We start from the raw sequence: 22820 nt of genomic DNA, 5'->3' as shown, positions 1-22820 counted from the left end.
CAGGTGTCGCGAGCTCTTGTTGGTGTTGATCATGCCGATTCGACCCACTCTCCGTTCTTCATGCATACTTCCGATCACCCTGGTTTGCTTCTGATCTCTGTCAAACTTGATGGATCTAACTTTTTGATGATTGGGAAGCTGCGATGAAGATTGCTTTGGATGCGAAGAATAAAATCGGTTTTGTAGATGGATCGATATCACGTCCTCTTGAATCCTATCTAAACTTTCGCGTTTGGTCTCGTTGTAACAGCCTTGTTAAGTCCTAGATTCTTAACTCTGTATCAACTCAGATCTATCGTAGTATTTTGCGCTTGAATGATGCTACTGATGTTTGGCGTGTTCTTCATAGTAGATTTTGAGTTTTTTTTTCCTAGACGACTAACCTGTAAGTTGTCCAAGATAAGCAAGATTTGACCAGAATCTCAGAATAAATCATGGACGACTTACATGTAAGTCGTCGGACGGACGATTTCCGTGTAAGTCGTCTAGAAAAAAAATCTTTTTTTATTTAATATTTCAATTGCAAAGCTAACCTGAGACGACTTACATGTAAGTCGACTAGAAAAAAATATATTAATTTTTTAATTTTCTACTGGACGACTAACTTGTAAGTCATCCAGGAAAAGTCAAATTTCTGACACATTCTGGTCAAATGCAAAACTAACCCGTTTTCATGTAAGTCGTCTCGATTTTTTTTTTATCAAACAAAGGTGGACGACTTATACGTAAGTCGTCTAAAAAAATAAATTAAAAGTCAATTTCAAAACTAACCTCTGCATTGACCAGACGACTTCTAGGTAAGTCGTCTACAACTAGAAGACTTACCTGTAAGTTGTCTGGACGAACAGATCTGGAAAAAATCTCAATTTCATAGTTTTAGCCAGTGAGATAACTTGTTTAGCACACATAAGTCTTCTCCAAGCATCCATAATCTCAAACAAAAGTGACCCATCAAGAATCGTAAGCTTCAATGGCTCTATGAACCATAAAAAATTTAGAATCAAAATTTTGGGTTTTTTTCGATGAATATGGAGAAAAAGTGAAAGAGATGTTGTTTTTATTTCATAAGAATTAAAAAAAAAGAGTGTAAATCGATTTTTAGGTGCATTAAGAGCTTCAGATTGGTTGTTCATGGTGGTTGGTGTATTGACGGTAATGACAATATTGTGAATATTTGAGGAAGATGAAGGTGATAGAGTAAAATATGCATTTTCGGAAAAAAAAAATGATGGCATTTTCGTGATTAATCTGAACTTTAGGGATGAAAGATGCAAGTCAAATTTTTTTTAAAAAAACATGAGTTAGTTTTGTTTTTGGCTTCAAATTTTGATTCATCTTCGTAAAAAAAAAATCCAAAGACATACAACCAACTCAAGAATATACTTTTAAACAATGGATTAACTATGAAGAAAAAGGACGTTAATCGGATAAAAAAATGTTTTTATCAAAAAAAGTAAATAAATGTTTTTATATGGAGACCGTATCGGTCGGTTGGACCTGTTAAACCGCAATCTTTTTTGTCAAACCCGCTTTAAAAATTATAAAATCGGATTAAATCTTAAACCATGGATTAATTTTCGTGATAGAACCCTAAAGGACTTCTCGTTTCATTGCCGCCAATAAGCCTGGACATTTTACCCGAACCCGAAGATCTGATCCGAAACCGATCCAAAAAAACCCGGTTCGGGTAAGAACCGACCCGATCAAATTACCCTATCAGGTCTTGTTGCAGAGGACCTGCGGATCTTGGATCCGACCCGACCGAAACCCGATGGGTACCCGAATTAATAATGTAAATTAAATAAAATGCATCAAGGAGAAATCAAAGACATGTTATTTGTCTAGAGAACATGGGGATCAACCACAAGTAGACAACAAATTATTGTTGCATCACGCATAGTTTAATATATATACATATTTTAATATAATGAAAACACAAATTTTGAAAAAAAATTCGAATATTTTCGGATATATAAATACTACCGGATTCTTACTTTTTATTTTTTGATGTATCTTAAATTAATTTTATGATTTTAGTATGTAAAACAATTTCAAATATACGAAGATGCAAATATGATTAAAGAGAAGAATATTTTTTCCAATCCATTTGATAGTAGTTAGCGATCGTAGTGTATCACTTAGGTCAAAGAAAAATATCATATGTATAGTATTTATTTAATTTAAAAATAAATTAAATTTTTAAAAACCGTTGAGATGGTAAAATCATTGACCCAATTAGGATACCAACAAATATCCAGTCCAGTTTTCAGAACTCTGATAGCAGAACTTGTTTTTAGAATTTGTTCAACTAAGTTGTAGTTAATTGTATTGTCTTCTATAACCTTTAATTAGTCGTCTCCTCGTGAAACTAACAGCTGTAAAATTAAATGTGGAAGCCTAGAGAGTGGTTTTGTTTTATTTAGCATGATAATGGTTTTATTTACTTGAATTAGTAACTAATTGGCAATTCTTATAGTTTTGGGCCGAGGAGGCTTGTTTGAGTCTAAGCACATGTTTGGTGTGTATAATTCAATTGTCTTCAGGGTTCAAAAGTTCTTTTTTCTTTGTATTAGGTCCGTAGAATATAAGGTAGGAGCTCGCAAAGCATAAGAAGAATACTAAATGGAAATAAAGATGCAATTCAGATAATGTATTATTAAAATATTGGTTACTGCTGTTGATCTCAGCACAATTTTTTTTTTGTATTCGAGAGTAAAAGTAACTTGAAATGAAAGTGATGACTATGTACACACCAAAAGCTGCAGAATCTTAAAGTAAATATGGCTAGCTATGGATTATTGATGATATATTACGAAGGGAGCAGAGTAGGAGAGCAGTGGCAATAATCTATTACAATAATGAAAAATTAGTGTATCCTTCTAGGAAGCTTAGTAATGCCTTCCGTATTTCGGGTCTGAATTGCTTTCTTGTCATAAGTGAGCACAGTGTCATCTCTTTCTGGAGTAATCTTGCATTTCTGAATCATGGAAATTTGAAGCTGACAAGCTGCTCTTACCTTATCCTCTCCCAACAACCGAGCATCCTTAACTTTCCAAAGCACAAACGAATTCAAAAATGCGCACCATGCCTTATCAAATAAGTCCAACTGAGATCTCAACGTCTGAAGCTTTGATTCCTCAACAGACATCCTAACATGACCCTGTCCCTCTTTAATAACCTTTATCAATAACTTAAACTCCCTCAAAAAACCCTTCACTGAGTCATTAAGAGCAGCCTCTTGATCAACTTGACTGTTAAACACAGCGTCTGGATGACCGAGTATCATAAAAGCAGAAAGGACCACTCTGATAGGAAACCTCAGATGTCACGGCCACCCTCCTACCAGGAGTAACTCTCTTTCCTTTCCTGTTCTTTAGAGTAGTTGGCGTCTTCTTTTTTCTTGGGGTGGCAACTCTTCTAAGAAGATGATGAATGTTATCCATTATCGACGGTTGAGAAGAAGCGGTAACGTTTTAGAAGCTTCTAAGCGAACTTGAAGGCGGTCAAGCAAAGAGTTAACAGCTTTAAGAGTATCAGGCTGACTTTATTAAATCACAAAGCACTTCCAACACCTAACAAACAACACAAGAACAAAAGCTGCAAGGGAGATTACTAAAGAAACATATAACTGGTAGTGATTTATAAAAACTACCATCTTGCTGCATCATATCGCAGTAGAGACTAATCGAATCAAGCTGTCTTCTTCTCTGACAAAGAAAGTCCGATCTATGTCTCTTTCCTAGATCAAGAAACATAACAGAATAAGAGAAACCAAAGACCAAACTTCTGTCTATATATATAGTTTTTACCCTTAGCAATTTGTCTTCAAGTTTGTCCCTCATTTTACTTATATCCATCTCACGCTGATTAGAAACAGAGTTGGCAACGTGGCGTACTTGCTAGAAAAAAGCATGTGCCCTCTTCTTCTCAGGTTCAAGCAAACCCAAGCCGCTTCTTCTCAGAAGCTACATGGTTCTTGGTCTTGTGCAGCCATAATTAAACTGCAAATCAGATGACTTAAGTGCCGATATATATGATAGAGAAACAGTTATATAGTATTTACCTACAGAAACTTCGAATCATATGAAGGTAGGATCCACATATCTAGTATCTCAAACAGTTACGATTTCATACCGTAGTTGCGACTCTGTGAACCCATTCAGGTCCAAATCATACACCTTGCTTGAAATTGCTTGCTTAGGAGGTCTATACTCCATTTCCCTTTGTTCTCTTGCTTCCTCTTCCTCCCTTGATACCTCTCTGCTTCAGACGTGGAACGACACCCTCCACCCAATCCAACACCATGTCACATCCAAACAGATAAAGAGTAGCAATGTCCATACCATGAGAACTTTGAGCCGTTTGACCATGCCGTACACGCCCACGAGACAATAGAGTAGCTCATTGTAGTCTTCTTTTGAATGAAAACGCATGAGACCAAAGGTTTCTTAATTTCCTAGTACAACATCTGTGTGCCAATGATTTGAAAGTAATATCATTTGGTCACAAGCTAGAATGATGCAAAGATACTAATTTGTTACAGAAACCCATCCACTTATACTAATACAAAGTTTTTTTTTTTGAAAAAATTAAGCACACCATAAAGAGCTTAGCAAGGAAAAAGTTGAAAACGTTAGGCTTTTACAAAAGATTACTGATAACTGATACTTGATATTCAAACCCATCGAAGAGAACCAGTAACCGATAATAAAGATAATGATAACTATCCAAACCCATTGAATCAGCTTTTAAAATCTATAAAAAAAAACATATACAGACGATGGTAGTGGGACTTTTTCCTTCTTCGGTGCCATTATCAGATCATCATATGGAGACAAATATATTAGATATATGGATGGAACATCCACACAAAACTGGTCAGAGTAGCAGTGGTACAATGGAAGAAGCAGGAAAACAATAACCCAAAGAGAACGTTTTGTAAATAGTAATAAAAGATGTTGCAAGACAATGAATTGATTAATTGATTTAGAGAAAATGTCTTGTTTTTTAACAGAATGTTTGAATCCATTAGGAAACACACTGTTTAGAAGCAAAATAATAGAATCTGGAATTGTTAAATAGCAGAAACGGCTGTATTGCGGATATCTGTAAGTATAGTGATGCTGAACAACAATGAGAATTAAAGACAAATATGACGATTGACTTAAAAGCCATAACAAATCATTGCAGACCCTGAGCATTGTTTACTTACATATACTGAAAAAGGAGGAAGTGGGTGAGGGAAGGCCATGAACAATGTTACGAATATGCAGAGGCTCCTGTGCACCAGCGTATTTTGCTTCCTGTACACAAATTAATCATGTAAGAATAGCTTGGAGATAAATAAAAAAAGAATCATAATCGCCATGAGACCCCAGAGAGAGAGAGAGAGAGATGGAGTGAGTACATGTGAAGTTTCAGTGCTCAAGTTTAAAAACTTGACGTGGGTGTCTCATCACTCAAGGAATCATAAGCAATTCCATCCTATCAACTCAATAAATCAATGGCCACAGAATCAGAATACACGCTATGAGTTTAGCTTCGGTTTCATAGCTCGACAAAATTCTATGCTTTTTCTCTGGAAGATACAAACGAAACCAAATAGATCATTGTTGCTAGACAGATCAATGACTTACTGTACAAAATCAACTTTGCGACCACTGTTTGTAAAGAAATCTCACAGCTGCAAATACAACATCGTACATGATAAGAAACTATGACTTCAAAATCAAATTAGTGGAGGGAAATGAAAAAGGAATGATGATGTTACCTTGGAGTGTAGAAGATCGCCAAGATTCTTTGATTTTGATAATTTTGGTAAAGAGGAAAAGCTAGAGAACAAAATGATATATAGAGTTTGAAACTGAGAGAATCCAAAAGTTGCAGTGAAGAGGAAATCGTGGGATTATTAGGTTTTCTTTAGTGATTGACTCCGGAACGTTACTTAGCCGAGGAAGCCGAGGGTCTTCAATCAGCACAAGAAGAAGGGAATCCCTTGATGGACCAGAGAAAACAAAGCCCAATATATTAAGGTGTCCAAAGTTTTCATTAAGTTTGTGAAAGAAGCCCATAACGAAATCGAAAAGATTTCTATAGCTGAAGAATGATGGACACGTGTCCTTAATTGCCCCTTCCTTCTTGATGATGTGGAGGGTTAAGGTGAGAGAAAACTCAACTTTATTATTATTATTATATATATATATATATATATATATAGATGTTCAGATATTTTTTTGTATTTTTAAGTCTTTTTTAGATCGAATCCGAACAAAACCCGACCGAAACCGAACCGAACCGATAAATTCTAATTACTCGAATGGGTCTAACTATCTAAGACCCGACCCGACCTGGATCCAGCAATACCGACCCGGAACCGAAAATTTGAAATTACCCTATAAAATCCTAAATTCTTAGATCCGAAAAACCCGAATTCGAAAGGATCTGATCCGAACCTGACCCGACGATCCGAATGCCCAGGCCTAGCCGCCAACATCAGACTTCTACATTCATCCATCTTCAAGCAGCAACACAAGCTCCACGAAGGGTCTCCTCCTTCTATGTATCCACGTTAGAATCTCGACCCGAACTTTATCCTCCTATCCTCCTAATTCTCTCTTTGTTCGATTTCAATGTAAAGTTCGAAACTTTATCCACTCTACCTGTTCTGTTTTATTTGCTTAGTTCATGTTTTCCGAGACCAATACAGTTCAATCTATCTGTGATCTTGTACAATTCTGGTTGATTTAGTATTTTTATCATTACATGATGATGATTAAGTTCAGCTGTTATGAACATTATAGAGATTGTTTTCAGCTTTTTGATTAGGTGCATTCGCATTAAAAGTTTTGTCCTTTATTGTTTCCCATCTCGAACTAAAGTGATTGCTAAACGAAACTAACAGTTTCGGTTCTATTGTAGACATTTCCACCTGGAATAGTCAAGGGAACGGAACCTAGTTATGGATTCACTGTGTCTCGGCATTGAAACCGGCTTTTGCATCACACCCTCAGAACCAGACCTTCCTGTTTCGGGTGATTTTGGGGAGTTCATGCTCTTTCGCTTATCACAATCCAAACGACCAGACCATAAACACCTCTGCGCTGTGATCGACGAGCTATCAAAAGCTCTAGCGGAAGGTAATCATAGCCGAACCCCCGTGGCTTACTTCGCCGCCACGTGTAGCTCCCTAGACAGCCTCCTGTCTGCAGATGCTGAACTACCTCTGGACGTAGTCCAGCCACATGTTGTCATCCTCTCCCTTGTCTTCCCTAAAGTCTCAGCTGGAGTATTGAAGAGGAATGGTTTGGCCTTGCATCTCGTCCTCAGCGTTCTGCGTCTAGGATCAGTTACACCTGAATGCTTGATCTCGGCATTAAAGTGTTTAGTTCATCTCCTCACAACATCCGTTGAGTCACTGATGGGGAATGAAGTCTCTGAAGCCTATAGCATCTTGCTGAATCTTGTAACTCATTCAGACGGAAAGGTAAGAAAGCTAGCAAACTCGTGTCTCCTGTTAATCTATTTCAAGACCAAGACCTAATTTAGATTTGACTTAATTCAATCCTAACATGATTCTAAAGAAGGTAGGAACACTAACCTTGATCAATGCTTGGATGCAATCCCACCAATTGATGTTCTCCTCTTTAACCTTCTTTCTTTGGTGGTTTCCTTGATGGACAAGAAACCTCAAACCTTCCTTTAATCTCTCCTTCAATAATCAGTATTTTTCTTGTGTATCTTTTAGAATGACTCTCGTCTTGCGTGAAGAAGAAAATGATGAACGAGTGTTGTGTTTTATATTAGTCAAAGAGACATGAGTCTTAACCAACACAACTCTCTAAGACTTCATCACAACCATTCGTTATATTAACGGTACCACAACGTACGTATACTGATATATATATTAATAATGGTAATGTATTCCATTATCATTACCTTTAACATATATATATGATTATGAGATTAAAGACATATTTAAACATAAGGTAAAGTAGGAGGGTTATCAATACACCCGGATTCTAATTCTTAATCGAAACCGATCCATCACGGTATCGTCTTTTATATTAGAATCTAAAACAATAATATGAACTTGAACTTTATATTAAACTAATAGATACATAGGTCATATAGAATATAAAATATTCTTACATTCTCCCACTTGACATTTGTATCAACTTAAGAGTTTAATAACTTTAATGCGCACTTTTATATCAAGTTCACTTGATCTTTATTAAAATTTAAATTGATCGAATCATGGCGGTTGTATGTCATTTAATCGGCATAGTCCCTTCCATGTATCACATAATAAATTTTAATTTTATATCAATCCTTATATGAGAAGAACTTTTATTTCTCAAACCAAACATATGTTATCTACAAACCATAAGTGTATACACATACTTTATTGATAACATAATTAATAAATCAGAAACATAATCTTTAAGTGAATTCTTAGTGTCAAATACATAATGAGCATCCCATAACTAAAATAGCAAAGCCTTATCTATAATACCCATACGTTCTACATGGCCATTGAACGCCTTGGGTGGTAAACCTTTAGTTAGCGGATCCGCTACCATCATGTCCGTCCTTATGTGCTCGAATGACACTCTATGTTTCTGAACTTCTTCTTTAACAGACAGGTACTTTAACTCCATGTGCTTAGCACCCTTCGAGTACTTGTCGTTCTTCGAAAAGAAGACAGCTGCAGAATTATCGCAGTAAATTCTCAGCGGCTTGGCTATAGTGTCGACAATCCGAAGCCCTGAGGTAAAGTTCCGCAGCCATAGTGCATGAATTGTGGCCTCAAAGTATGCCACAAATTCAGCCTCCATAGTGGAAGTAGCAATGACAGACTGCTTTCCACTCTTCCATGATATTGCTCCCCCAGCTAATAGGAACAAGTAGCCAAACGTCGATTTTCTGCTATCCTTCCTGAGACAAACTTAACAGTCCTTGTGATCTATCTCGAAATATTTCTATCCCGATCACATAAGATGCCTCACCCATATCTTTCATTTCAAAGTTCTTAGAGAGATACTTCTTCACATCATGTAACATACTCATGTCATTTACAACAAGCAAAATATCATCAACATATAGGACTAAAATCACAAACTTACTCCCACTGATCTTAATGTAGATACATCGATCAACAATGATCTCTACAAAACCATATGATGTGATGGTATCGTTAAACTTTATATACCATTGTCGAGAAGCTTGTTTTAGTCCATATATTGACTTTCTCAGCTTACACACCAAATTTTCTTTTCCTGTGACCACGAATCCTTCTGGTTGGTCCATATATACTTCCTCCTCAAGATCTCCATTCAGAAAGGCGGTTTTCACATCCATCTGGTGAAGCTCAAGATCATAATGAGCCACCAAAGCCAAAACAATTCTAAGAGAATCCTTCTTTGAAACCGGAGAGAAGGTCTCTTTATAGTCAATGCCATCTTTCTGGGTGAAACCTTTAGCAACAAGGCGAGACTTGCGTCTTTCAGGTTTACCTTTCGAGTCACGTTTAGTCTTATAGACCCATTTACAACCAATGGTTTTGAAACCATCAGAAAACTCTACTAAGTCCCATACATGATTATCATCCATAGATTTCATTTCTTCTTTTGAGGCATCAAACCACTCTTCAGAATTGTCACTTTCCATGGCCATTTTGAATGATATCGGATCGTCATCCATGCTTAAGTCACATTCATTTTCAATAGTGTAAACCACGTAATCGTTTGAAATGGTAGATCTTCTTTCTCTTCCAGATCGCCTTAAAGGTATTTGTGGTTCACTATTCTCTTCTTGAATTATGACATGTTCATCAACAGTATTTTCAGCTAGTGGAATTGGCTCATCATTATGTTGTCCTATTGTGTCATTAGAGTCTGATGCAACAATAGGAACAACTACTTCAGGTGGAACTACAGCTGAAGGAACTTCAACCTGAACTTCATTAATGTTCACTTTTCGTGGTTCACCACTCCCACTAGTTTCACCGTTTTCAATGAACCTAGCATTACCCGAATCAACTATTCTCGTACAATGGTTAGGACAATAAAATGTATACCCTTTTGATTTCTCAGGATAGCCAATGAAAAATCCATTGACAGTCCTAGAATCAAGTTTCTTTTCATGTGGATTATATAGCCTTACTTATGCTGGACAACCCCAGACACGTAGATGTCTTAAACTAGGTTTCCTTCCCGTCCACAGCTCATAAGGAGTCTTAGGAACTGCCTTACTAGGAACCCGGTTCAGCACATAAGTTGCAGTTTTTAATGCATATATCCACAAAGAAAGGGGTAATGAGTAATTACTCAACATGCTCCTAACCATCTCTATTAAGGTACGGTTCCGCCTCTCAGCTACACCATTCTGCTGAGGAGTACCATGCATTGTGCATTGTGCACATATGCCCCTACTTTCAAGTAACTTTGCAAATGGACCAGGACATTGTCCACTTTCATCGAATTTTCCATAAAATTCACCACCTCTGTCAGATCTCACTGCTTTCACCTTTTTATCTAACTGCCTTTCCACCTCGTCAATGAATACCTCTAGGACAATCACAGACTTAGACTTTTCATGCAGTAGATAGGTATATCCATACCGTGAGTAATCATCAATAAATGTGATGAAATATTTTTCGCCACTCCATGAAGGAGCATCGAAAGGGCCACATATGTCGGTGTGTATTAACTCAAGAAGCTGAGTGCTTCTTGTGGCTGGTTTCTTTAAAGTATGTTTCGTCTGCTTACCCTTAATGCAGTCTATGCATACATCTAAGTCACTAAAATCCAACTGAGGAAGAATTTCATTATTTATTAACCTCTTAATTCTTTCTTTGGAAATATGACCTAGTCGTTTATGCCACAAGAAAGCAGAACTTTCATTAATTGCGCTACGCTTAATGCCTCGAGTTTCAACATTAAATAGGGATTCAGAAAACTTTGCATCAAGGTTGAACTTATAAAGTGAATCAAATAAAATACCACTACCATAAAAGTAATCATTTCGGTACAATGAGAAAACACCATGTGCAACCTTAATACTAAAACCTAAATTGTCCAACCTACTAACAGAAACAAGATTTCTAGCACACTCAGGTACATAGAGACACCCTTCAAGATCCACATGACTTCCAGTGTCCAAGATCAATCTATACGTCCCAATTCCTTCTATTTGTGCCTTCATCCTGTTTCCCATGAACAAGTACTGTTCAGGTCCTCTTATGGGCTGGATCGAACAGAATCCATGTTTAATATGAGACACATGAGTAGTAGCACCAGAATCTAACCACCAAGTATTATTAGGAACTTCAACAAGATTCATTTCATAGCAAACAAAGCTGTAATGTTTACCTTTCTTGTCGAACCAATCCTTCCTTTTAGGACAATCCTTCTTGAAGTGTCCTACTTGCTTACAAAAGAAACACTTCTTTTCCTTCTAGATTTGACTTTGAGGTCCTTTCACGAAGTTCTTTACATTCTTTTTGTCCTTCTTACTTGATGTTCTTTTGCTGCTACTGGCACTTCCAAGACCTACGAGGTTAGCAACTTGATCTTTCATCTTCCTTAGTCTCCCTTCCTCTTGAATTAACATAGCCTTTAATTCTTTAAAGCTCCATTTATCCTTAATGGTGTTGTAATTCACCTGGAACTGGCTAAATTCAAGAGGTAGAGAGTTCATGATGAATTGGACCAAGAATTGCTCATGTACCTCCATTCCCAAGGTCGTTAACTTTGCTGCCAGATTAGACATGTGCGTCAAATGGTCATGTATTGGCTGAGACCAGTCAAACTTCTTTGTAGTTAGCTCATTCATGAGACTTCCTACAATCGACTTGTCAGCCAATTCCGATTGTGAACACTCCTTAATTTTCTCTATGAATTCCCTTGCTTTCTCTGTCTTAGGCATTTATGGCTTAATACTTTCTGCCATCGTCAACCTCATAAGGTTCAAGCTCAGCCTGTTAGATCGCTTCCATCTCTCATAACGAGACTTTTCAGATTCGGAGCTATCTACTGTAATAGCTGAGGGTTCCTCATCAGTTAGTATGGCAGAGTCCAAAGCCATTACACCCAGTGTAAACCGGATTTGCTCGAACCACTCACCATAGTTGAGGCCATTAAACTTTACAACAGAGTTAGCAGATGCAAACACATTTGATGAAGCTGCAAGCATTCATACATGTTTACCCGTTAGTGCTTTGAGACTTTAATATATATTCAGACTAATAGAAACTTTTAACACTTATATTTTAAATAACATTTGGGCAATATTTAAATATAAGTACTTTCATTGATGCTAATTATATATTCTTTAATATTAATCAAATCAACACTAGTCAAATAAATATGTTATCTTTGGATATACATATTATTCACTATAGTAGAAAAATGATTAATTATTTTCTTATTATTAATTATATTCAATGATCCACCTTTGGGTGATCTCCTAGAATATAAATAATAATTTAATTGATCAATCAAATTTTTATGTCATTTAGCATCCTTGATCTTGATCAATTATAAACTTTATAATTATTTTTAATATCTACTAGGTAAGGAACCCGTGCGATATCGCACGGAACTCGTTTTGTATAAAAAAATATAATACAATCTATATAAATAATCAAGTTAATCTTAATGTTTAAAATATGATTTGCAAAGTATATATATATATATATATATATATATATATATAAATCGTAATGTTCCAGTTATACTTTTATCATAACAAATATTGCATACAATTACGTCTCTATCTTTTAAAAGGTTTTCTTACAATTTTAACATGATATTTAGCTCCAACCACTTCTTGAAAAAATCAATTATTTTGGTTGTACCAGAAAATAATATTTTAACATTTGATTATAAGTTTCTTTCACCGAGTTTAATGATACTAACCAGAGATCTAAATGTAATAAAAACAGAAAGTAAGTAAGAAAATAAAACAACCAGCGCTGGAGTCACCACTGGCCAGATATCAAAAGAAAATTGTTTAACAGTCGCTTGGAGATAGCCGGTTGAGAGAAAGATATGCGAAATAGTAAGAGTGAAATTATGATGATATGATGGTTCAAAAATTTTGTGAACAACACAATTTTATAGAGTTCAAAAGACATAAAATGGAAAAGATACAACTTTATAACAAAAAGATACAACCGTAGTTACCGTTAACGATTATAAACGAGAAGATACAACAAACAAACATAAGTGAGACGTGGAACCTCGGGATGAAAAGAAGCAACCGTTGAATTAATTGGGATTGCCCATAGTAATTGTAGGTTGGAGGCACGTATGCTAATCTTGAAAGTTTATTAAAAAAAACAAATATAGAAAAGGTTTTATAATTAATTTACAATTATGATAAAATGAAATTTTAGATTTTATCAAAATGGAAGTATTAATGTGTTAATTTAATTTTAATATATAAATTTAATACAAAGATAACCAGTATAACTACATTGTCAATTCCATATAAAGGTAAAAGTATAAACTTGATAAAACCATATATACACAAACAATGAAAAAATAATCAATTTGGATACTTTGTTATTTTTAAAGCAGTAAAATCTACAGCATGTTACTATAAGAAATCGAGGAAAAATTACCTGGATTGATATTCATTGTCTTCTCGTTGCAGATTTTTTGCACCAGTTTTTTTTTTGTAACTTGATCAAAGGGATAGTTATATTTATAGTAAAATAAAACAGTTAGTAATAATTACTAGAGAAAAGACACGTCCCTCTATAACGTAACTATTCATTACATTGAGATTTCTTAAATAATTATAATTAAGAAATAAGGTACATAATTAAGGCTAAACATTAGTGTTACATTCTTTGTAGTATGATCAGAGAAAAATATATATCCAAAAAAAAAAAAAAATATATATATATATATATATAAGAAATCAATTCATAATTTTTTTTTAATGATGGAAAGACATGTCCCTTTAAAAATAATTATTCATTCCAAACAGTTAACTTATAAATAAAACTAAAACTACTTACATACTTCTTAGGATACGCATATATAAATAGTACGCCAACAACACGATAGTTGAATTGTATCAAAACAGATAAAACAACAGAGAATAAAAACACCATTTTCATTTATTTTTATCACCTTTATTACAGTGTCACAGACACAGATAATCATTAGAACACACGATTCCTTTCTATTTTGATGTTACGCAAAAGAGGCACTTGTGTATGTAAGGTTTAGTAACACGTAGATCAATATAAATATTGTGTTGTAGAAAATAAAATACAAATAAAAAGAAGGTATGATGTTGCTTTCTTAATATCGTTAACATTAATCTCTGAAAACCGTGTAGTCGTAGTTCTTAATCTCTGAAAACAACACATGAAGAAATATGAAGATGCGTGTAAAGATAACTCAACCGTTATGGAATCGTCTTTTCAATTATAAATTTCTTCCACTGAGTTTAATGGTAATAACCAGAGATCTAAATGTAATAAAAACAGAAAATAAATAAGAAGAGAAAATAACCAGCATTGGAGTTAACACGTTGGCCGGAAATTAAAAAAAACTGTTTAACAGTCGCTTGAAAATAGCCGGTTGAGAGCGAAGAGATGAGTAATAGTGAGAATGAAATTATGATGATATGAAGGTGCAAAAATTTTAACAACACAATTATATAGAGTTCAAAAGACTTAAGAGGGAAAAAATACAACTTTATAACGAAAAGATACAACCGTAGTTACCGTAAACGGTTATAAACGAAAAGATACAACCAATAGGTATGAATCAAGTTATAATGAAAAGACGCAACCTTATGAATTAATTAAGATTGCTATTATTAGTAGATATGTCATATAACAAGGTCACTTTGGTGACTATCATATTATATACATATAAACTTAAAATATCTAAGGGAAAACTACTTAAATTGTGTTAATATTTCATAACACAATTATTTGATCATTAAAATGCATTTACTTTGATAAATGATTTCTGTTTATGCATACTAGACAGAATTACTTAACAGTCATGCGTATGCTATCAAATGTTAATGAATAACACAAAGCACTCTTTCATGCATGCAACAACACGTAACGGTTTAATTATGAATCTACTCTCATTCATGAATGACTTAATTAATAATCCAGATATTACTTAATCATGCATTTTACGTTAGTTACTTCTAAACATTTACGAACCGACGCGACTTTCTAATGCATTCCAGAATTTTAACGCAACGGCAATCAAGAACATACGCTTGATCCAATTACGGTGTCGTTAGACACGGCTTATGAACACACATTAAAACGGTTTGATCCGTACATGTTCATAAACGCATGAAGGTAAATAAAATTTTTTTTTTTTTTTTTTTTTTTTACAAACTTCATGCACGCACTTGGTTTGTTTCGCAACTTCCGTTAACATTTAACACAAAACAAATTTCCAGATGAATTAATCTAATCTACATAGGCTCTGATACCACATGTTAATCTATTTCAAGACCAAGACCTAATTTAGATTTGACTTAATTCAATCCTAACATGATTCTAAAGAAGGTAGGAACACTAACCTTGATCCATGCTTGGATGCAATCCCACCAATTGATGTTGTCCTCTTTAACCTTCTTTCTTTGGTGGTTTCCTTGATGGACAAGAAACCCCAAACCTTCCTTTAATCTCTCCTTCAATAATCCGTATTTTTCTTGTGTATCTTTTAGAAAGACTCTCGTCTTGCGTGAAGAAGAAAATGATGAACGAGTGTTGTGTTTTATATTAGTCAAAGAGACATGAATCTTAACCAACACAACTCTCTAAGACTTCATCACAACCATTCGTTATATTAACGGTACCACAACGTACGTATACTGATATATATATTAATAATGGTAATGTATTCCATTATCATTACCTTTAACATATATATATGATTATGAGATTAAAGACATATTTAAACATAAGGTAAAGTAGGAGGGTTATCAATACACCCGGATTCTAATTCTTAATCGAAACCGATCAATCACGGTATCATCTTTTATATTAGAATCTAAAACAATAATATGAACTTGAACTTTATATTAAACTAATAGATACATAGGTCATATAGAATATAAAATATTCTTACATCTCCGTGATGTTCTGCAGACATCCCGTGGTACAAGGACCTGTCATTCAGTGAGTGGAACTATCGCAGAATCGTTCCAGAAACATTTAGACCTCGCTCATAAGTCAGAAGCGCGCTCTGCCGAAGGAGCACAGCAAGTGCTCTACCTTCTCAGCCCTCTAAAAGAATGCTTGGCCTTGATGTCGAAGAAACATATAGCTACCGTGATTGAGGGATTTAAGATGCTGATGATTACGCGCGACGCATTTATTACAAGGCCAGTTATAGACTCTTTGAATGCTTTTTGTCTCAATCCAACATCTGAGGTTACGGCTGAGGCGCTGGTGGAAGTGTTGTATCACGCGGCTGTACTGTTCTCGGCGCCGGAAACCTCTGCTGATGCCATGACCTCCACAGCACGCTTGATGAAAGTTGGGATGGTGAGGGCTTTTTCTCTAAACAGAGATGTTTGCGTGGTTAAGCTTCCTGGTGTGTTCAATGGTCTGAAAGGTATGCTGTTGTATCTGCTCCTTCCTGCTTTTTTTTTTGTCAATGCGGTTTATCTGATTGTTGCCATGATCTTTGTGTTTCCCTTTGGCAGATATTATTGCGTCTGAACATGAGGAGGCAATCTTTGCAGCAACAGATGCGTTGAAGAGTTTGATATGTTCATGCATTGATGAAAGCTTGATCAGAGAAGGCGTCAATGGAATCCGGAATTCAAACTTGGATGTAAAGAAGTCTAGTCCAACAGTCATTGAAAAGCTTTGTGCAACGGTTGAAAGCTTGCTTGATTACAAGTACCATGCGGTCTGGGACATGGCTTTTCAAGTTGTTTCGACCATGTTCAATAAATTAGGTAAATTTTATTATTCTCTGTGTTGTTTTGAGCAATTAGTTGCTTAGTTGTTCATGGGCTAACCCTTTCATTTAATTTTCAGGGGAAGAATCTTCTTATTTTATGAGGAAGACCCTTGAGGACTTATCAGATATGCAAGATTTACCTGATGAAGGCTTTCCTTATAGGAAGCAGGTAACTTTACTGTTATAGTATTGGATCCTAATGACCATCTGCTCAAGTTCTAGACTTGAGTATAAGTACTTGAAATAGTTATGTCACTTGTGACTGAAAGACAGTATCGCTTAGTGGTAGCTCTTATGTTGTTGGTATAGAAATTTGGTTCAAGAAATATATAGGCAGAACTTGTTATGCGAGCGTGCCTTCATTTTAGATAGAAATGAATGATTCTACGATATAAGATGATGCAACATGTATTAGACCAATCTTATTTTAGCCACATCTTGTATTTTACTGACTGTTTGTTTGACTGGTGCTATCTTTGTTGGCGATCCCCAGTTGCATGAGTGTGTAGGATCAGCCCTTGGTGCTATGGGACCTGAAACATTTTTAAACATTGTGCGTTTAAACCTTGAGGCGAATGATCTGTCTGAGGTAAACGTTTGGCTCTTCCCAATCCTGAAGCAATACACAGTTGGAGGACGGCTAAGTTTCTCCACAGAGACTATTTTTAGAATGATCGAAATAATGAGCCATAAAGCTCAACAGGTAATTTTTATCATTACCGACAGTATAAATTTGTTCTTACCTTTATTGCTCTCTAATGTTGCTAATTGTTTCGGATGGCAGCTCAAGCTACAAGGTCTTACTGCAGCATCTAGGAGTGTGGAATCTCTCGTTTACTCATTATGGGCGTTGTTACCTTCATTTTGTAATTATCCTGTGGATACTGTGGAGAGCTTTGAGGATCTGGGGCGAATATTGTGTGGAGCTCTCCAAACGCAGGCTGAAACCCGTGGAGTTATATGCACCAGTTTGAATATTCTGATTCAACAAAATAAGGATGTTGTGGAGGGTAAGGAAGTACCTGTCAGTGATGCAATCCCTGAGTTGGTTCGAGCTAGCGCTCCTTATGATTCACACAGTGCGGCAGCTAATTTGGAAGTTATACGGTCGTGTGCTCCTAAGTTATTGGATGTTTTGTCAAAGATATTTCATGAATCTGCCAAAGATGATGGCGGTTCTCTTCAGGTAACTAACAATCTTAAAGAGCTCACTAAATGTCCCCAAAGTTTGTTCTATTTTTTTCTTGTGTGATTGGTCTCTGTCCCTCTCTAATTAGATATCCTTAACGTCATGAGAGCTTATCAGAGTATTTGCTAATTCTTGTTATCTTACTTTCAGTCTGCGATAGGGAATTTGGCTTCCATAGCGGAGAAGAAGACTGTTTCAAAGCTACTTTTCAAGACACTGCGAGAGCTTTTAATGGCTAGAAAAACTGCCATTGCAGAAGATGAAAGCTCTGTTAGTGGGATGGAGGTGGATAATACAGCAGACAAAAATTCTTCTTCCAACCTTAGGTACTGGTACTTCCAAATGTGCTTCTGGTTTTCTTTGTTGCTACTGAGCCAGAGTTGACAGTATTGTCTACTTTTTATTCCAGGGCAAGGTTGTTGATCTGTTAGTTTCTCTTTTGCCTGGTTTGGATGGTCAAGAAGTGGATACCGTATTCAGTTCCTTGAAGCCTGCAATGCAGGTTTGTAAACTGATTTATTGTTCTGGGTGTGGCTGTGATTTATCCTTCTATATGAAGCTGCGTTTGGTGACTTGTGTTGATGAATAGTACATGCTGATGTGTATCTTTAAACTGCGGGATCCCAAGGGACAAATTCAAAAGAAAGCCTACAAAGTTCTTTCAGTTATCTTGAAGGTATTGCTTCCATTGCCTTAAGATTCCACGCTCGACTAGGTCAAAGCATATTGATTGCTTTAGTGCGTATTTGACTTATTTTATTCTCGCTTAAGCATCTAAATTTCATTGCTAGGATGCGGTGATTACATTTTGTTTGTACGTCATCAAGATAATTTGTGCTTGCTTACTTTGTGTTCAACAGTAGATGACTACTAATAAGTTATGACTCTTTTACACTGATGCAGTTTCTTTAGGTCCTTCAAATCTATCAACTTAAGCTTTCGTTTTAAAATAAGTTTTGACTAATGTCTTAGTAACAAATGTTTCTGTTGCCAGAGTTCTGATGGATTTGTTTCAAAGAACCTCAAAGAGTTACTTGAGCTGATGCACAATATATGCCATGTCTCTGCTAAGCGCCATAAACTTGATTGCTTATACTTCCTGTTAGCTTATGCGTCAAAGACGGTAAGAAGCTAACGTTTTAGCTTTATGGTATATTTAGACCTAGATGCTGATGGTTTTTTCTAGATGCTGATGGTTTTTTCCCCGTACAGGATAATTTAAAGGCGAGAAAGGACATTGTTTCTTCATTTCTACCCGAAGTTATACTTGCTTTAAAGGAGGTACTAAGCATTGCTTGAAACTGTTTGTGTTAAACTAATGATAGTGCAAGAATCATTATTCAGATCGCTTCTGTGTTTGCAGGTAAATAAAAAAACAAGAAGCAGAGCCTATGACGTGCTTGTTCAGATTGGGCATGCATACGCAGATGAGAAAAATGGTGGAGACAATGAGAAGTTACATGGTTACTTCAATATGGTATGTTTAATCTAATCCTAACATGTCATTTTTCAGAATCTTTGTTTTTTCCTTCTTGTGTCAAGATTGGTTGTTTACCTCTGTTATAATCATCATAGGTGGTTGGTTGCTTGGCTGGAGAAAAACCACAGATGATTAGTGCTGCCGTTAAAGGAGTAGCTCGTTTGACCTATGAGTTCTCCGATCTCATAGCTAGTGCTTACAATTTGCTTCCTTCAACATTTCTTCTCCTCCAGAGGAAAAATAAGGAAATCACGAAAGTGAGTTTATCTATCTTCTCTTTAAAGAAGCCATAACTATATGTTGCTGCAAGTTAGCCATTTTCTCTTTCTGAAACTTGGAACCAATCTATTCTGGAAAACAGGCAAATTTAGGTTTGTTAAAGATGTTGGTGGCTAAATCACCCGTTGAAGGACTACACGCAAACTTAAAGAGCATTGTTGAAGGCTTACTTAAGTGGCCAGAAGGAACCAAAAACCTTTTTAAAGCCAAGGTTTGTTTCAAATACCTCTCCTGTAGTATGCTTTTTGGCAGGCATACATACTAGTTGTGTATATATATAATATATTAGGATTTGTATTTGCGGCTTCTTGTCCCATTTTAAAGTGTCATGTCGGGATAATAGGTGAGGCTTTTGTTGGAGATGCTCATCAAGAAATGTGGCACGGAGGCTGTCAAGTCTGTGATGCCTGAGGAACATGTGAAGCTCCTTACAAACATCCGAAAGGTTTGCTAAACATTTTTCAAAGTTTTCTAGATTTCACTATGTGGGTGATAAGGTTTAGCTACCTCGATCTAGAGAAATCTGTAAACTTCTTTATAAATTTGAAATGAGAAAAGGAATACAACTTTGAGTATGAAATCTACAACACTCTCATGGCGAGAATTGCAGAAGTCATCAGTCTCATAGCGACTGTAAAGTATTGACTCATGGTGTCAGATACAATTAACATCAAAGCATGAAGAAGATAAAATGAACTTGACAAGTATTTAAAAGCTGAATTCATCTAACTGCAAAGCCTCTGTGAGATACAGAAAGTCTTCTCTTTTATTTAAATTCCCACTCCAACGTTCCCTTCCACGTCAGCATCACTCTGTTTCCCTCCTGAAGCTTTCTTCTTGCGAAAGTAAGTCTTTTGGTACTTATCAATACCTCGCCCTTCGAAACCGAGCTTGCCCTCAAGCTCGAAAGAAGGAAAACACGCCATAAACTCCTTCGACAACATCCAAGAATCATCTGCAGCATCCTTCCCTTTCCAAGTCACCAACAACTCCAACTCGCCATCAACAGAATATCGTTTAGCCAAGACATCCAAAGGTTGCAACGGTGCTTCTGTCTCTGTTGAAAACACAGGTGGCAACGCCACCACCTCCACCTCAGAACCCACCGCCTTCTTAAGCTGCGACACATGAAAAACATCATGAATTTTAGACCCGGCAGGTAACTGCAAACGATAAGCTACTTTCCCAATCCTCTCCAAAATCTTGTATGGTCCATAAAACTTGGCTGCCAGCTTAGGACAGAAGCGAGTCGCTACTGACTTCTGACGATAAGGCCTAAGTTTTAAGAATACCAAATCCAACACTTCAAAAGAAACATCTCTTCTATGCTTATCCGCATGAACCTTCATTAACTCCTGTGCTCTCTCCAAACAGCTCTTCAAACGACCCAACATCTCATCCCTCAGCTTCAATGATTCCTCCAACTCAAAGTTCGTAGTGGAGCCAACCTCAAATGGCAGCAAAGCCGGAGGATCCCGACCATAAACCACTACAAACGGTGTTGTCTTGAGCGAAGTATGGTAAGATGTATTTAACCAAAACTCAGCCCAACACAAAAATTTAGACCACAAACGAGGATGACCCGAAGCAAAGCATCTTAAATATGTCTCCAAGCACCTATTTAAGACCTCTGTCTGACCATCCGTTTGAGGATGAAACGACGTGCTGTACTTCAACTGCGTACCACCTAGCTTAAAGCTCTCCTTCCAAAAAGCACTCAAAAACACCCAATCCCTATCAGACACAATACTCCGCGGAAATCCGTGTAAACGGACAATCTCCTGAACAAACTTCGACGCCACATCCACAGCAGTAAAAGGTGCTTTAAACTGATAAAATGCCCATATTTTCTCAAGCGATCCACCACAACTAAAATGACATTCACTCCTCCCGATAAAGGTAAACCTTCAATGAAATCCATACTGATATCCTCCCACACTCGATTCGGTATTGGCAATGGTTGAAGTAAACCGGCAGGAGATAAAGTCGAATGCTTATGCATCTGACAGATTTGGCAAGCAGCAACATAACCCTGCACCTGTTTCTTCAACCCTTCCCAAGTAAAGGACTGATGTATCCTCTTTATGGTTTTCAAAACTCCAGAATGACCACCCATTTTACTGTCATGACACTCATTTAAGATCAATGAAATAAACTGGGAGGTTTTTGGAATCACCAATCTCTTCTTCGACCACAATCTCCCATCACGCACCATCAGCTTACCCTTCACATAAGTACCCGTTCCAAGATCTGAGAAATCAACTTCTGAATGCCTGCATCATCCGCAATCTCTTTATATAAATCTTGCCACTGCAGAGTTGTAGGAACTGTAAGAGTCAGCAACAGAGAAGCCATCGACATACTCCGAGAAAGGCCATCTGCTGCTTTGTTCTCACAACCCGGTTTGTACACAATGTCAAAATCAAAACCCAACAATCTTGTTAACCACCGTTGATATTCCATATTAACTTCCTTCTGCTCCAACAAATATTTGATACTGCGTTGATCCGTATGAACCGTGAAGTGTCTTCCTAGCAAATAATGCTTCCACTTCCTTACGGCCATGACCACTGCCATCAACTCTCGCTCATATGCTGGCTTCAGCTGCTCACGCTCCGTTAAAGCATAACTAAAGTAAGCTATTTGTTTTTTATCTTGCATTAAAACGGCGCCTAAACCCACACCAGATGCATCGGTATCCACCACAAAACGCTTCTTAAAATCTGGTAAGGTTAAAACCGGAGCGTGAACCATAGCAGACTTCAATGTATCAAACGAATGCTGAGTCTCAGGATTCCAAGCAAACTGATCCCTCTTAGTCAAAGTCGTGAGCGGCCTCGCCATAACCCCATAACTCTTGACAAACTTACGGTAATAACTAGTTAACCCAAGAAATCCATGTAATTGC

General features: G+C 36.5%; 1 protein-coding gene and 1 long non-coding RNA gene across 5 annotated transcripts; one reads left to right on the top strand and one right to left on the bottom strand.

The window, feature by feature from the left end:
• Positions 1-2769: 2769 nt before the first annotated feature.
• LOC106441169 lies at positions 2770-6047 on the bottom strand. 3 transcript variants are annotated; one of them, XR_007322766.1, is made up of 7 exons: positions 5771-6033; positions 5637-5683; positions 5408-5484; positions 5213-5303; positions 4064-4468; positions 3810-4001; positions 2770-3739 (listed from the first exon to the last, which is right to left on the bottom strand). It is a non-coding gene; the product is annotated as an uncharacterized LOC106441169 (long non-coding RNA). The 3 variants fall into 3 exon arrangements; XR_007322765.1 differs by having other exon boundaries at positions 4135-4468; XR_007322764.1 differs by having other exon boundaries at positions 3810-5303; positions 5771-6047.
• A 289-nt stretch (positions 6048-6336) lies between these two features.
• Positions 6337-19437, top strand: LOC111212476 (RRP12-like protein). Of its 2 annotated transcripts, XM_048756115.1 has the most exons (12): positions 6337-6631; positions 6919-7483; positions 16142-16610; positions 16702-16959; positions 17042-17133; positions 17458-17667; positions 17749-18150; positions 18304-18479; positions 18563-18655; positions 18743-18829; positions 19148-19276; positions 19366-19437. In XM_048756115.1, the coding sequence occupies exons 2-9, from the start codon at positions 6959-6961 to the stop codon at positions 18582-18584; spliced, it is 2154 nt and encodes a 717-aa protein (XP_048612072.1). In that variant the 5' UTR covers positions 6337-6631; positions 6919-6958; the 3' UTR covers positions 18585-18655; positions 18743-18829; positions 19148-19276; positions 19366-19437. The 2 variants fall into 2 exon arrangements, with proteins under 2 accessions (XP_048612072.1, XP_022569750.1); XM_022714029.2 differs by having other exon boundaries at positions 18563-18829.
• Positions 19438-22820: the final 3383 nt, after the last annotated feature.

Source organism: Brassica napus, chromosome C4 (genome assembly GCF_020379485.1).
Source record: "Brassica napus cultivar Da-Ae chromosome C4, Da-Ae, whole genome shotgun sequence".
In the NCBI taxonomy this organism is placed as follows: domain Eukaryota; kingdom Viridiplantae; phylum Streptophyta; class Magnoliopsida; order Brassicales; family Brassicaceae; genus Brassica; species Brassica napus.
The sequence above is the reverse complement of the archived record's forward strand: the minus strand, read 5'-3'. Positions and strand labels throughout refer to the sequence as shown.